General features: G+C 50.7%; 1 protein-coding gene across 2 annotated transcripts in view; it reads right to left on the minus strand.

The window, feature by feature from the left end:
* Positions 1-14,043, minus strand: part of LOC137421008 (alpha/beta hydrolase domain-containing protein 17B) — a 67,427-nt gene extending 53,384 nt beyond the window's left edge. The window contains exons 1-2 of one of the 2 annotated variants that reach the window (XM_078772046.1): positions 13,689-14,043; positions 8,059-8,281 (exon numbers count right to left, since the gene is read on the minus strand). In XM_078772046.1, the coding sequence (XP_078628172.1) occupies positions 8,059-8,279 (221 nt within the window). In that variant the 5' untranslated portion in view covers positions 8,280-8,281; positions 13,689-14,043. Of the gene's footprint in view, positions 1-8,058; positions 8,282-13,662 lie in introns of both variants that reach the window. The other variant, XM_068106630.2, reaches the window with a different exon arrangement.
* Positions 14,044-14,911: the final 868 nt, after the last annotated feature.

Here is a 14,911-nt window from a genome sequence, read left to right on the forward strand (position 1 = left end):
ATGGAAGAGTGAAGGTGAGCAGAGAGCCTAGATCTTGGCAGTTTAACCATAAGAGGGTTGCACGCAGATCTTGTGCGACCGGAAGGAATATTGGGGGGGACAGAGCACAGAGAGAGCTGGGGGAGCAAGGCCGGAGAGGAGTTGGTAGAAGACAGAAAGACCACCTACCTGCCTGCGGTGAGTAAGTGAAAGGCCCTCGGAGATAGCTTCATCGCGGGAGATTCCAATGATTCTGAAAGCTTTGGTTTCAACAGCGTGAAGCCGAGCTAGGTGTGAGGCAGGAGCACCGGCCCATAGGGGAGAACAGTATTCCATTGGGCTGCGCATGAAAGCCTTGTATGTGGTGAGGAGCTCAGGTGTGCCAAGGAAGGACTTCGCACGACAGAGGATGCCCAGTCGGCGACTGGCTTTGGAGGCCAGCTTGGAAATGTGGTTTTCCCAAGAAAGATCATGGCAGATAGTGAGACCCAAAAGCTTGAGCGACAGAACTTCTTGGAGGGGATTGTTGAGAAAGTAGATGGGAGGGTTGTCCAGTCGGTCTTTTCAGAGAGACATAGTAAGAGTGTGTGATTTGTCAGGATTGAAAGACATGTTCCACTTGTTTGACTAGTCTGATTTTGTCCAGGTCTTCAGAGAGTGAGGAGGCTGCAGACTGCCGATCTGAGGGAAGATGAATGGAGCGGCAGAGAGTGCAGTCATCAGCAAAGAGATAGAGAGGATTTTCCACAGAGTCGCAGAGATCACTGATAAAGACCAGAAAAAGCACAGGGCCCAGAACACCGCCTTGGGGAACTCCAGCCTGAACAAGAAGGGGAGATGAGAGAAATACATTCAGGGCCACATGTTGACTACGACCAGAGAGAAAGTCCGCAAGCCCATGCATGGAGATTTCCATGGATACCATAGGAGGAGAGTTTGGTGAGCAGAGCTGGGTGCCAGACCGTATCAAAGGCACGTGATATGTCAAGGGAGACAGCTCTGATTTCCTGTTTGGCATTGAGGACCTCCATCCATTGTTGAGACAGCAGAAGCAGCATGTCCAGAGTAGAATGACCTGGTCTGAATCCAAATTGATGATCGGAGACCAAGCCATTGGAGAAGAGGAAGGATTTGATATCCGAAGCAATTTTTTTATTTTTTTTTATACTGAATCGAGGCTCGTGAAAGGGCTGACAACCACGAGGGAAAGACAGCACAGGGGGACCACGAGGGAAAGACAGCACAGGGGGACCACGAGGGAAAGACAGTACAGGGGGAAACATTCATTAAAACACATTCAACAAAAAGACATCCAGGAACACAGCACAGGGGGACCGCGAGCGAAAGACAGTACAGGGGGAAACATTCATTAAAACACATTCAACAAAAAGACACCCAGGAACACAGCACAGGGGGACCGTGAGGGAAAGACAGTACAGGGGGGAACATTCATTAAAACACATTCAACGAAAAGACACCCAGGAACACAGCACAGGGGGACCGCGAGCGAAAGACAGTACAGGGGGAAACATTCATTAAAACACATTCAACAAAAAGACACCCAGGAACACAGCACAGGGGGACCGTGAGGGAAAGACAGTACAGGGGGAAACATTCATGAAAACACATTCAATGAAAAGACACCCAGGAACACAGCACAGGGGGACCGCGAGGGAAAGACAGTACAGGGGGAAACATTCATTAAAACACATTCAACAAAAAGACACCCAGGAACACAGCACAGGGGGACCGCGAGGGAAAGACAGTACAGGGGGAAACATTCATTAAAACACATTCAACAAAAAGACATCCAGGAACACAGCACAGGGGGACCGCGAGGGAAAGACAGTACAGGGGGAAACATTCATTAAAACACATTCAACAAAAAGACCAGGAACACAGCACAGGGGGACCACGAGAGAAAGCCAGTACAGGGGGAAACATTCATTAAAACACATTCAACAAAAAGACATCGCTGACAAGCAGCAGAATGATTGATTCCATGACTTTGCTGATAATTGGGAGCAGGTTGATTGGTCTGTAGTTGCAAGGATCTGTTTTTGCACCTTTTTTGTATAAAGCGGTAATGTTTGCTGATTTCCAAGATGCTGGCAGATGACCTTGAGCAAAAGAGAGGGTGAAAAGAACAGAGAGAGGGTGAGTTAGAGCAGCAGAGCAGGATTTTAGGACCTGTGGGCTGATGCCGTCTGGTCCAGTTGCAGAATCAGAGTCGAGGTTTGACAAAAACTTCTCCACCTTGTCAGGAGAGAAGGACACAGAGTCCAGGAGCAGTTGGGTTCGACTGGGAAAGGTGGGAACAGAGAGAGATGGGTTTGGGACACAAGATTTTGAGGCAAACACAGAGTTGAGGCATTCGGCTTTGTCACGTGCGGTGTCAACTGTGTAGCCATTTGAGGTAAGGGAGGGGATGGAGGGGGAACAAACACCAGAAACGGATTTGACCAGACACCACCAGGATTTGGAGGAAGGAGACAGGTTTGAGAGTTCATTCTTGAGTGTGGAGAGATAGTGCTTCCTGGCACTCCTGAGGGTAGACACACACTTGTTCCAAGCTTGGTGGAAGGAACTGAGATTGCCTTCAGTTGCATTAGCCTTCCAAGAGGCAAAGGCAAGTTGTTTCAGGGCAACTGTCTCACCACAAGATTCAGTGTACCATGGACGGGAGGAAGGGTAAGACAACTGAAGACGAGATGGGATAAATCTGTGCATGAGAGAGAGCAGTTTGCTTTGGAAGAATTCCCAGGAAGAAGCTCTCCTCAGATCTGTTCCCGCTCTCTACTCGCACCGAACCAAGAGCTACTTACTCCTCCCTCATCTCCCTTGACAACACTCCACCCCACCAGGCGTTGGGCTCCACCCCATTCCATCAGACGATTATAGCTCCGCCCCCCTCTCTCAATGCCTGGCAGAGTCACATTGCTCTCTGCTTCGTTCTTTTCTGCTCTCCAGAGATGTGACCCGGTGAATGGTTTCAAGAGGTTTACACACATTTAATTAACTTTAATCCCTCTCTATCTTTTCATAAAGATGACCCTCTGTATCATGCACATTCAAACAAAATGCTTAAGCTGACAGCTCCCTACTTCCTTACATCAAGATTTGCTTCCAACCATCGGCGGAGTTTGGGGAGGGGGTAGGGGGGGCAATGCCCCACCTTCATTTTTTTTTTCAGTAGTTTACAATTAAGATAAACATCCCATATTTAAACGTGAGTAACAATAATGAACATAAACTGTAACTACACTAACAAATGGTAATTTCGGAAGTCAGACCGAGGTATCCATTTATAATATTAAGCTTTTACCCCTCCCCCCCCCCCCCCAAATAGAGAAGTCAAACTATGCCTATGCTTCCGACTCTCACACGGACCATTCTACTCTATCCACTATCTAGTTATATCTCTTATAAGGCATCTCTACCCCCCCCCCCCTCTACATGTAACACTACACACACACACACACACACACACACACACACACACACACACACACACACACACACACACACACACACACACACACACACACACACACACACACACACACACACACACACACACACACACACCACCCTTGCCCTCTAAAAAAAACAATAACACAATTTTCTCCAAAAATAAGTTGAAATTGTCAAAAGTATTTGGTCTCCACAATTCTTGATATCACTGTTAATATTACAGTAACCTTTGCTTTTGATTCAGAACTTAATATATCCTTTTAAATCAGAAAATAAAAAGAAACGGCATTGACAAAATTATTGACACCCTCGGCTTAATATTTGGTAGCACAGCCTTTGGACAAAATAACTGTAGTCAAGTGCTTCATATCGCCATGAATGAGCTTCCTACACCTCTCTGCTGGCAGTTTGGCCACTCTTCTTATGCAAACTGCTCCAGTTCTCCCAGATTTGAAGGGTGCCTTCTCCCAACTGCTGTTTTCAGATCTCCCCACAGGTGTTCAAATGGATTTAGATCTGGACTCATTGTTGGCCACATCAGAACAGTCCAGCGTTTTGTCTTGAACCATTCCTGGGTGCTTTTTGAAGTGTGTGTTGGGGTCATTGTCGTGCTGCAAGACCCATGACCTTCGACGGAGACCCAGCCTTCTGACACTGGGTTGAACATTGTGCTCCAAAATGCCTTGGTAATCTCCTGATTTCATGATGCCATGCACACATTCAAGGCACTCAGTGCCAGAGGCAGCACAGCAACCCCAAAACATCACTGAACCTCCTCCTTGTTTGAATGTAGGGAAGGTGTTCTTTTATTTGAAGGCTTCATTTTCTTTTCTGTAAACATAGAGATGATGTGCTTTACCAAAAAGCTCTAATGTGGTCTCATCTGTCCACAGGACATCCTCCCAGAAGAATTGTGGCAAACTTCAGTCGGGCTTTCTCAGCAGTGGGGTTCTCCTGGGTCTCCTACCATAGAACCCCCTTTCATCGAGTTGGCGACGGATGGTGCAAGTTGAAACTGTCGTACCTTGTGTCTGAAGGTCAGCTTGAATCTGTGTGGCAGTTGATCAAGGTGCTTTCTCCACCATTCGAACAATCCTTCGCTGCAATCTTCGATCACGTTTGCTCTCGTGGCCACATCCAGGGAGGATGGCTACAGTGCCATGGCCTTAAACTTCTTGATAACATGGCGTATGGTGGACACATGAACATCGAGGTCTCTGGAAATGCACTTGTAGACTTGAGATTGTCCATGCTTGGCTACAATCTTGTGTCTGACCTCCTCAGACAATTCTCTGGTTTTCTTTCTTTTCTCCATGCTCATTGTGGTATACACAGTGACACAAAACAGCAGAATGAGTGATTTTTATATTGCAGGCACCTGAAACTCACCACCGGTGAGTTCAATTCCAAAGTAAAGGAGAATCACATGCTTGAAATCTAATTATTTCTAACAACTTCTAAAAGGTGGCAATAATATTGTTACGGTCCGCGGTTAAGGATGTTATGTTTGCCGAGCAGAGGCACCGCGACCTAACAGTTTCCCCGATTCACCCGATTCACCCGCACGTTGGCCGTATCGCGCCACAGCTATTCAATATGGAAAAGACAAAGACGACGGATGTGAAGAAAAGGAATAAGAAGACGAAAAAAAAGGTTGGCAATACTACTAAATTTATTTACTATTTACAGGCTCAAAATAACCAAGGAGAAGGAAAGATAATAAAATAATATACAGAAGCTTTTAGAGACACAGTGAAAATACTAGCTTATACAAACTTAATTAACTACCCAGGACAGAACAAACAGAAACGGACTCACACGGGGAATTGCAGAGTGGATTGGCTGGAAGGAGAGGGAGGTCCAACGGGTCCGGCAGCACGATCGGCGTGTTGGGCAGCCGCCGTTCCTTCGCGGCCCTGCTCAAAACCGCCGTCCAGGCCCCACGCTGCTGTTGAGTGTTGTTGCTGCTGTGGACGCTGCTGCTGGCGAGCAAGGCGACGAATAGCAGGCTTTGTGCTTCCCTGGATGATCTCTTTTGAACAAGAATCGCTGCTGGATGATCTCCCTTCTCTCTTGGACCTCACAACCCAGCTCAGCCTCTGACGACTCAGCTCTTTTCATGGACCTCACCACGCAGCTCAGCACTGGTCACTCTTGCGCGCGCGCTTTTATAACGCCTCTGGCGATTAAGCCGCCAGCCTTCAGGACACGCCCATCGGTGTGCTCACCTCGGCCCTGGTTGGTCGCGCGACCCTCTGGCTCCGCCCTTGATGACGACGGGCGGGCACGCCTTTCTTCCCCAACCCGAGCACATGTTTAATGGCGGCAATTGTAGTTGGCAATGCGAATGGCAATTGACGAAAGGGGAAATGGAGGTTTTGGGAATGGGGATGAAGGATGAAGGGAATCTATCTTTTTCACTTGGTGCAATGGAGTGTCATTTTAATGGAAGACAAGGCCTTACCCTAAAACACATAATAAGGATATAAACTACTGAACAAGGGTATTATAGTGTCCTTCAATGGATGCTTTATGGAATTAACTACCGGGACACCCTTTGACCTTTACCACAACACTGGAGGCAGGAGGGGCCAGAATCAAACAATGTTACACAGCAATTTACCACAATACAACACAATAAAAAAATTACAATCCTCATATCCGCAACAATATTGTCCGGGCCATTTTAGGATTTCTGTTTGGAATAAGCTAAGATTTAGTAATTTTTTCAGCTTTTTTGGTTTTGTTCCACTGAAAATCAAAGAAATACATTTGTGGATACCAAAAGGTTTTTTAATTTTAACAATTTTCTGGAGGAAATGGTGCATTATTTGAAAAAAGTGTAAGGGTGCCAATATCTTTGGCCACGATATATATATGCACATTAGTACAACATGAGTTGGATGATACCGATACAGATATCATACATCCCATCTCTTTTTTTGAAATTCAACCATGGAAACCCTGGCCTCTGGTAATTTCATCAACGGAGGCATAACAATTGAAGTTATATGTTTTATTTAAATTTTTAACGTACATAATAAATATACAAGTTAATTATAAACATCTACTTACCCGTTCCTTCCCATACTGTGTGTGCATGCACTGACATGCTGGCTCATAACTTATAGGCCTATTGGCTACACATGTGTGGTTTAAATGTATTGATGATGGCAGCAAACGTTCCAAAATAGTCTCATTCAGATTCAAGAATTTCGATAGTTTGGCCATAAAAAGAAGTGCTGTGTGCCAAAAACATAACACAAAAATATCCGATGGTTTTTCAACAACATCAAATTTCATTCACACTTGAAAATTCACCTGGAAAAGCAAGTTTATCTTTCCATTCCAGTTAAAATGAATGCATGGATATATTAATGCCCACCGAGACCTGCCACAGTTCGAAGAACGTGTGAAAACACTTTTATCAAGAGAAATGACGAAATTAGTTGCAAATCCTTCTAGATTAAATTGGAAATTATCTGTGGGTGTGCACGTCTGAAAATCATAAAAATACAACCTTGGGCCAATCTCCACCAGATTTTGCATACGTGCTTAGAGTATCAAGCCATGGACACAACCCCCGTCCCCCACCTCCTCGGAAGGAGACGACTTAGGATTTTCACCTATAAGCGTGGCACAGTGCAAGTGGTTTACTGACCCCCACTAGGGACTGGGGGGTGGGGGGCCCTCTTGTGGGTTTGACACCTGCAGTGCTGCAGTGTTAGTAATTCTCTATTTGCACATCGAGACTGACTGCCACCATGCCCGACGGGTGATGCTGGACCAAAGGAGGCAGCAAGGCGTGGCCGGCATAGCCCCTACCAGTTTTGTATATTTTCTATTCTCTCGTACCTGCATGAACCATGAATGGAATTAAATAAATAAACTCTAAAAGGTTAATGCATCTCTATCGATAAAGTCCATTGTCACTTTTCCTCTCATTACAGTGACTGTTGCATTTGTTGGAATGCATCATGATGGATAACCTTGGCAAACAGTGCACTTTACAATTACGTCAATAACAACGGAATACAACATTAGCGTCCACCCACTAGCATGCTCAGTCCTCTCTACAAATCGCCCTAAAAAGAGTAATTTACTATAATAATGGCACAAGGTCAATTTTTATTTTCTAAGAAAAACAATTCTGATATATTTCAATCGATGAGTCACAGCAGTTTTGGGAATGCTTACACTTAATGGACAGCCGCGTTTCAAACATGAAAAACGCACAATGCACAAGAACATTTTCCAATGCCAAACCAGCACACGAGCACTCTGTTCCTTGCACCATTCTGACATCATTGTGAAGAGCAATATGGCGGCACACTCATGCAAGTGAAGGGACAATTTGTTACAAAATGCACATCTACCCATTTCACTTTCTCTTCTCTAATCACTACCAAGTGCCAGCAAGTACATCAAGAAGCAAGTTCGACATACACGGTGCACACATCAATTGTCATACCTCATGGAGTGGCAATCACTCGAGTAATAATATTGCAGAAAATGCACACACTCATTAGGAATAGCCAGGACAGATTGGAAATCAAAGGCAGAAGCAAATAACCAAGTCCTACAACCGCATCGCATCTTCGGTACCTCGTCATGGAGACCTCGACGGCATCCAACTCTCGGCGAGAATACTGCCACTCGGCACGGTCACTGAGCCGCAGCGACCATCGCCCACCTGCCTCATCTCCGACGAGGCTGTACGTGGGCTCCGGGGGCAAAAAGGCGAGCTTGGCGGCGATACGGCCAGGACATGGAGGGCAGCAAAACAGGCAGCAAAGCTCTCCGAAAGATACTCCAGGACTTGCCATGCCTTCCACAGGGAAAAATAAAAACATAGCAGGGAAAGTTTGCTTGCCAAATCTTACAAACATTCAAAATTGATACTTCTTGCACAGTTTGGTCAAAATGAATCATTTCAACAGAGTGTTCCAAGGGTGCTTCAGTTTCCACATGGAACTTTGTTTACCAAAGGCAGAAATCATTTATCCAAGATATTTCACCATAACAAAAAAACAAAAACATTAACTTATATTATAAGTCTTGGAAAAAACTAAGATGAATAATCATTATGTCCTGATGTCACGAGCCCCATCTTAAGATATATCAAACACATGACAAGCAATACTATACAGATGAAAGTATCGGTGGGTGGGTTGAAATGGCTTCTTCTTCTTCTTCATCGTCAGCTTTAAGATGAGGTGAGAGTACATTGCAAGTCAATAGCAAGATCCAATCGTTTTTCTTGCCATGGTTTAAATTTTGATAATGAAAAAAAGGTAGTCTCACAGCAATAGGTTGTAGCAAATGTGATGAGGACTATGAGAGCTCTGCCAGGGATTATCAGACATTCGCCACCAGCTTTTCCCCAGAAGGTTCCCAAGTCAGAATCCTCAAACTCTGCTTTCAGCACGTTATTTTCTCGCAGACCAAGGAACTCGACTTTTACCATGACATTATTGACTTCGATGCCTCTTTCCTTATCCCCGAAAAATGCCGAGTTACCCCTGGAGAAGTATAATTACCCCAGGTTCAATACCCCTGCTGTAAAGTTATGCAAGTAGCGATCTTGTAATAGACAAGGGTAGTTCAAAGTTGTACAGGACTAGAAGCAGAGTAATCCATGTGCATGGGTCCAAGTAAAGTCTGAACCATCCTCGTATACAGGACCATGCACATTCACGAGCACCCCTACACCTACACACACCAGCACCCCTACACTGCACCAACCACGTACATATATACATATATATGTATATGTATGGCTACAATACTGGGTACACTTTTACACAGCTGAAATGAAATGCCCTCAATTAAAAAAAATGAACTGAATGAAAAGACACCTATGGTTTTATGTTGTCGCAAATAGTCTTGAGGACTTGCAAAAACCTGAGTTTCACATTATATCATGCACTTAGATTTGCAATGGTTGAGTAAACAAGACAAAAATGGCATATTTTCGAAATAAAATGTTACATTCTCACTATGTCAATTTTTATTTCATCGTCTTTAAATAAAAATATGCATTGATGCATGTTGTGTGTTGTTGATTAAAATTGTAATTACATGGAATGTTTGATGTTTAGTATGTCTCCTGGTGTTGTTTTTTACATTTTCGAAAATTCCTTGAAATGTGCAATGGGTGGCAAAATACGTGATTTGTGCATTTAACGCTTGGTGTCCACCATATTCCCAATAATTGTGATGTCAGTTTCATTTTCAAATCATGAAGGACTCGTGAAATGAACTAGGTGTGTAGGTTAAGAAATACCTTTAAAAGAAGAATGCCCTTGATGGTTATTCAATCGATCAATCACAAAGTTAATTTTTTTCGCGATAATCTTGTCGTATTTTTTTAGTGTCCGCCCCGTTATGCACAAATCACATCCCAGCAAAAGTGAAAAGAAACCCACGTTGCTCGAAACTTGATTATGTGTAACGCAGATCCCGTTTGTCACTCGCTGGCAGACAACCACTCGTTTACGGATGACGTCAGAACTTGTTTTTGTGTCCGTGTCCTCCGGTGAGCTGCATTATGCATGAATCCAGTGTGCGAAGTGCACTCTCGTTTTCATGAAAACGAAGCATTTAGCAGGTCTGATGCTTCAATATATACAGAACAACATAATACAGCATACTTACTGTTTCCTGAAACTTTATTTTTCCACCCAGATGTAACACTTGGTGTACCCAGTATCTCACACACACACACACACACACACACACACACACACACACACACACACACACACACACACACACACACACACACACACACACACACACACACACACACACACACACACACACACACACACACACACACACACACACACACACACGTCCTCCGTTACCCGTTTGTTTTATTTATTTGTTTTCCAGGTACGGCTTCAGCATGACGGACACCAATGAGTACATGATAGAAGAGAAACTGATTACTTGTGTTTAGGTTCACGAGCGCGCGTGAGAAAGAGCAAGTTTTGAAGACACAAGGACAAGATTTTCGCAGAGGTTCGATAAGCCAGCTCCTACGCGCGACACGATGCGGGCATGGGAGAAGTAGGCTTTTCCAACAGAGAGTGTCCTTCATTTGACTTGATTTAGAGCAAGGCTTTTCTGCAGCGATTTCCCACAATTACATCAAGACGAAGCTCGTATTTTTTACGGATGAGTGTGCTATTTACCTCAGCAATCGATCCCGGAATGTTTCTTTTTGGTGCAAATAAAATCCTCATTTTTATGAGGAAATTGCACAGCATCCTCCTCATGTCATGAGGGTGCAGGGCAGGGAAGCCCGGAGGGTGCGGGGCGGGGAAGCCCGGAGGATGCGGGGCGGGGAAGCCGGGAGGGTGCGGGCGGGGAAGCCGGGAGGGTGCGGGCGGGGAAGCCGGGAGGGTGCGGGACGGGGAAGCCGGGAGGGTGCGGGGCGAGGAAGCCGGGAGGGTGCCGGGCGGGAAAGCGGGAGGGGTGCCGGGCGGGGAGGCCGGGAGGGTGCGGGCGGGGAGGCCGGGAGGGGAGGCCGGGAGGGTGCGGGCGGGGAGGCCGGGAGGGTGCGGGCGGGGAGGCCGGGAGGGTGCGGGCGGGGAAGCCGGGAGGGTGCGGGCGGGGAAGCCGGGAGGGTGCGGGCGGGGAAGCCGGGAGGGTGCGGGCGGGGAAGCCGGGAGGGTGCGGGCGGGGAAGCCGGGAGGGTGCGGGCGGGGAAGCCGGGAGGGTGCGGGCGGGGAAGCCGGGAGGGTGCGGGCGGGGAAGCCGGGAGGGTGCGGGCGGGGAAGCCGGGAGGGTGCGGGCGGGGAAGCCGGGAGGGTGCGGGATGGGGAAGCCGGGAGGGTGCGGGCGGGTAGGCCGGGAGGGTGCGGGCGGGGAGGCCGGGAGGGTGCGGGCGGGGAGGCCGGGAGGGTGCGGGCGGGGAGGCCGGGAGGGTGCGGGCGGGGAGGCCGGGAGGGTGCGGGCGGGGAAGCCGGGAGGGTGCGGGATGGGGAAGCCGGGAGGGTGCGGGCGGGGAAGCCGGGAGGGTGCGGGCGGGGAGGCCGGGAGGGTGCGGGCGGGGAGGCCGGGAGGGTGCGGGCGGGGAGGCCGGGAGGGTGCGGGCGGGGAGGCCGGGAGGGTGCGGGCGGGGAAGCCGGGAGGGTGCGGGCGGGGAGGCCGGGAGGGTGCGGGCGGGGAAGCCGGGAGGGTGCGGGCGGGGAAGCCGGGAGGGTGCGGGGCGGGGAAGCCGGGAGGGTGCGGGGCGGGGAAGCCGGGAGGGTGCGGGGCGGGGAAGCCGGGAGGGTGCGGGGCGGGGAAGCCGGGAGGGTGCGGGGCGGGGAAGCCGGGAGGGTGCGGGGCGGGGAAGCCGGGAGGGTGCGGGGCGGGGAAGCCGGGAGGGTGCGGGGCGGGGAAGCCGGGAGGGTGCGGGGCGGGGAAGCCGGGAGGGTGCGGGGCGGGGAAGCCGGGAGGGTGCGGGGCGGGGAAGCCGGGAGGGTGCGGGGCGGGGAAGCCGGGAGGGTGCGGGGCGGGGAAGCCGGGAGGGTGCGGGGCGGGGAAGCCGGGTGGGTGCGGGGCCGGGAAGCCGGGTGGGTGCGGGGCGGGGAAGCCGGGTGGGTGCGGGGCGGGGAAGCCGGGAGGGTGCGGGGCGGGGAAGCCGGGAGGGTGCGGGGCGGGGAAGCCGGGAGGGTGCGGGGCGGGGAAGCCGGGAGGGTGCGGGGCGGGGAAGCCGGGAGGGTGCGGGGCGGGGAAGCCGGGAGGGTGCGGGGCGGGGAAGCCGGGAGGGTGCGGGGCGGGGAAGCCGGGAGGGTGCGGGGCGGGGAAGCCGGGAGGGTGCGGGGCGGGGAAGCCGGGAGGGTGCGGGGCGGGGAAGCCGGGAGGGTGCGGGGCGGGGAAGCCGGGAGGGTGCGGGGCGGGGAAGCCGGGAGGGTGCGGGGCGGGGAAGCCGGGAGGGTGCGGGGCGGGGAAGCCGGGAGGGTGCGGGGCGGGGAAGCCGGGAGGGTGCGGGGCGGGGAAGCCGGGAGGGTGCGGGGCGGGGAAGCCGGGAGGGTGCGGGGCGGGGAAGCCGGGAGGGTGCGGGGCGGGGAAGCCGGGAGGGTGCGGGGCGGGGAAGCCGGGAGGGTGCGGGGCGGGGAAGCCGGGAGGGTGCGGGGCGGGGAAGCCGGGAGGGTGCGGGGCGGGGAAGCCGGGAGGGTGCGGGGCGGGGAAGCCGGGTGGGTGCGGGGCGGGGAAGCCGGGTGGGTGCGGGGCGGGGAAGCCGGGTGGGTGCGGGGCGGGGAAGCCGGGTGGGTGCGGGGCGGGGAAGCCGGGTGGGTGCGGGGCGGGGAAGCCGGGTGGGTGCGGGGCGGGGAAGCCGGGTGGGTGCGGGGCGGGGAAGCCGGGTGGGTGCGGGGCGGGGAAGCCGGGTGGGTGCGGGGCGGGGAAGCCGGGTGGGTGCGGGGCGGGGAAGCCGGGTGGGTGCGGGGCGGGGAAGCCGGGTGGGTGCGGGGCGGGGAAGCCGGGTGGGTGCGGGGCGGGGAAGCCGGGTGGGTGCGAGGCGGGGAAGCCGGGAGGGTGCGGGGCGGGGAAGCCGGGAGGGTGCGGGGCGGGGAAGCCAGGTGGGTGACCGTGGGGGGGGGGGGGGGGGGGGAAGGAGCCAAGAGGCGGCTGGACAGGGGAGGGGGAGAAGCCAAGAGGCGGCTGGACAGGGAGAGAGAGGGGGAGGAGCAAAGAGGCGGCTGGACAAGGGCGAGGGGGAGGGGGAGGGAGAGGAGCCAAGAGGCAACTGGACCTGGGGCGGAGCAGAGAGCTGAGACGGGCAAGTCTCAGGGGAAGCCGCAGAGGGGAAATGATAGTAATGACATGGAGTGGTTTGCTCCCATTAAAAAAGAGGGGTTTGATTTCAGATGAAAGTCGAAAAAAAACAAGTGAAATGTTTATGACGTATATATCTAACCAGACTGTTACATAAAGTATAAACAGAAATGGCCTCGAATACGAATGTTTGTGAGTAACGAGGAAATCGACCCTCCCGGCCTCCCTCCACCAAGTAGTCGAACCGTTACCCAACCAATACAACGCCCCCCCCCCCTAACCAACCAACCAACCAACCAACCAACTAATCCAACCAACGCCCAACCCACTCCGTACCCCAAGCAATCAAACACCCACTCCTCAACTCGTCATCAAAAAATCCCCACTTCCATCCATCAATCGTGTTGATCTAAGCACCAACTCGATCAAAGGTCCCACCTAAGACAATGTGTCAGGCAACGCACCTTTCTTCTTTCCTCTCGTCTCCCTCCGCACCTCCTCCACGCTGCTCCTCGTCCTTCCCCGAGACGGCAAAAGTTTGTATTGTTCCCAATAGCCGCGCCGGGTCCCTTCGTCAAATACTACACGCCATTCCTCTGCGAGTTTCGCATATCCTCGTCGGAATGCTACTGTAATCGGTAATCAGCCATGATTGGCACAAACTGACATCGGCCTCACAAAGAGAACTCGCCGCTTCCGCCTTCACCGCCGAACTTCCGATGTGCGCATGCGCCAATAGTTATTAAATCTCAAGCTGCCTTGAGGGCACAAACGCGCGACATCACACCTAAGATTTGTTCCATTTTCTGTCCTGAAGGTAATTGTGTTTAATATAACTCTCTTTATAACAACCAATCGAAAGACGCAGGGGTCATGTGACCTGGTTCGGAGTTGATTGGTGGATTACAAATTCTATGAGGGTAACATATGCTTTCTGGCAACCTTATAAATATTTCCCCATCCACAATCTATCCAAAAAACTCGGAGGAAAATGAAACTCGGAGGAAAATTATTCGAGAAAAGTAGGTCAAGGACACAAATCAAATATCAGATGCACAAATTCAGTGCAAGTACAAAAGGACAAAAAAAAATCATATCACCCCTGCTATCTAGAGGGCAAATTTGTTTCAATCGGACAAACTTTATTTGAGTTGTGGTGACAAATGTTAAAATGTCTATAATTGGGTCATGACCTTAAAATTAGGTCAAGGTAAAAAAATCAGGTCAACCCCGCATACTTTATATTTGCATTAGTGATGCAAAATTTCACTCAAAGTCCCAGCCGGATCAGAGATGCAGCTCGCACAGGGGACTTAAAGGTCTTTGCGGGTCTTGTGGGTGTTAGGGGATCTATAGGGTCTCAAGGGCCCGAGTGGTACAGAGGGGTCAAAGACATCTAAAGGATGTAAATGTTTCTCGGCATATAAAGGGTCTTCAAAGGTCTAATGTCTCAGCAGTTTAAAGGGTTAAAAGGTTTAAAAGGTATGTTCCAATAGTATGTAATTAATAGACATACGTGCAGTCAGGGTACAACTGACGTTCAAACAGTACGGTTCACTCATGACGTCACGAAGGCTTCACTCATGACTTCACGGACCGTGTTTTTCATTTATTTGTGACCATAAAGGCAAAAGTCTCAGTCTTCAAAGACTTGAGTGCCACACGGTCACAAGCCTAGTTTGGAGGT

Source organism: Myxine glutinosa, chromosome 2 (assembly GCF_964187855.1).
Source record: "Myxine glutinosa chromosome 2, kmMyxGlut1.1, whole genome shotgun sequence".
Taxonomy (NCBI): Eukaryota; Metazoa; Chordata; class Myxini; order Myxiniformes; family Myxinidae; genus Myxine; species Myxine glutinosa.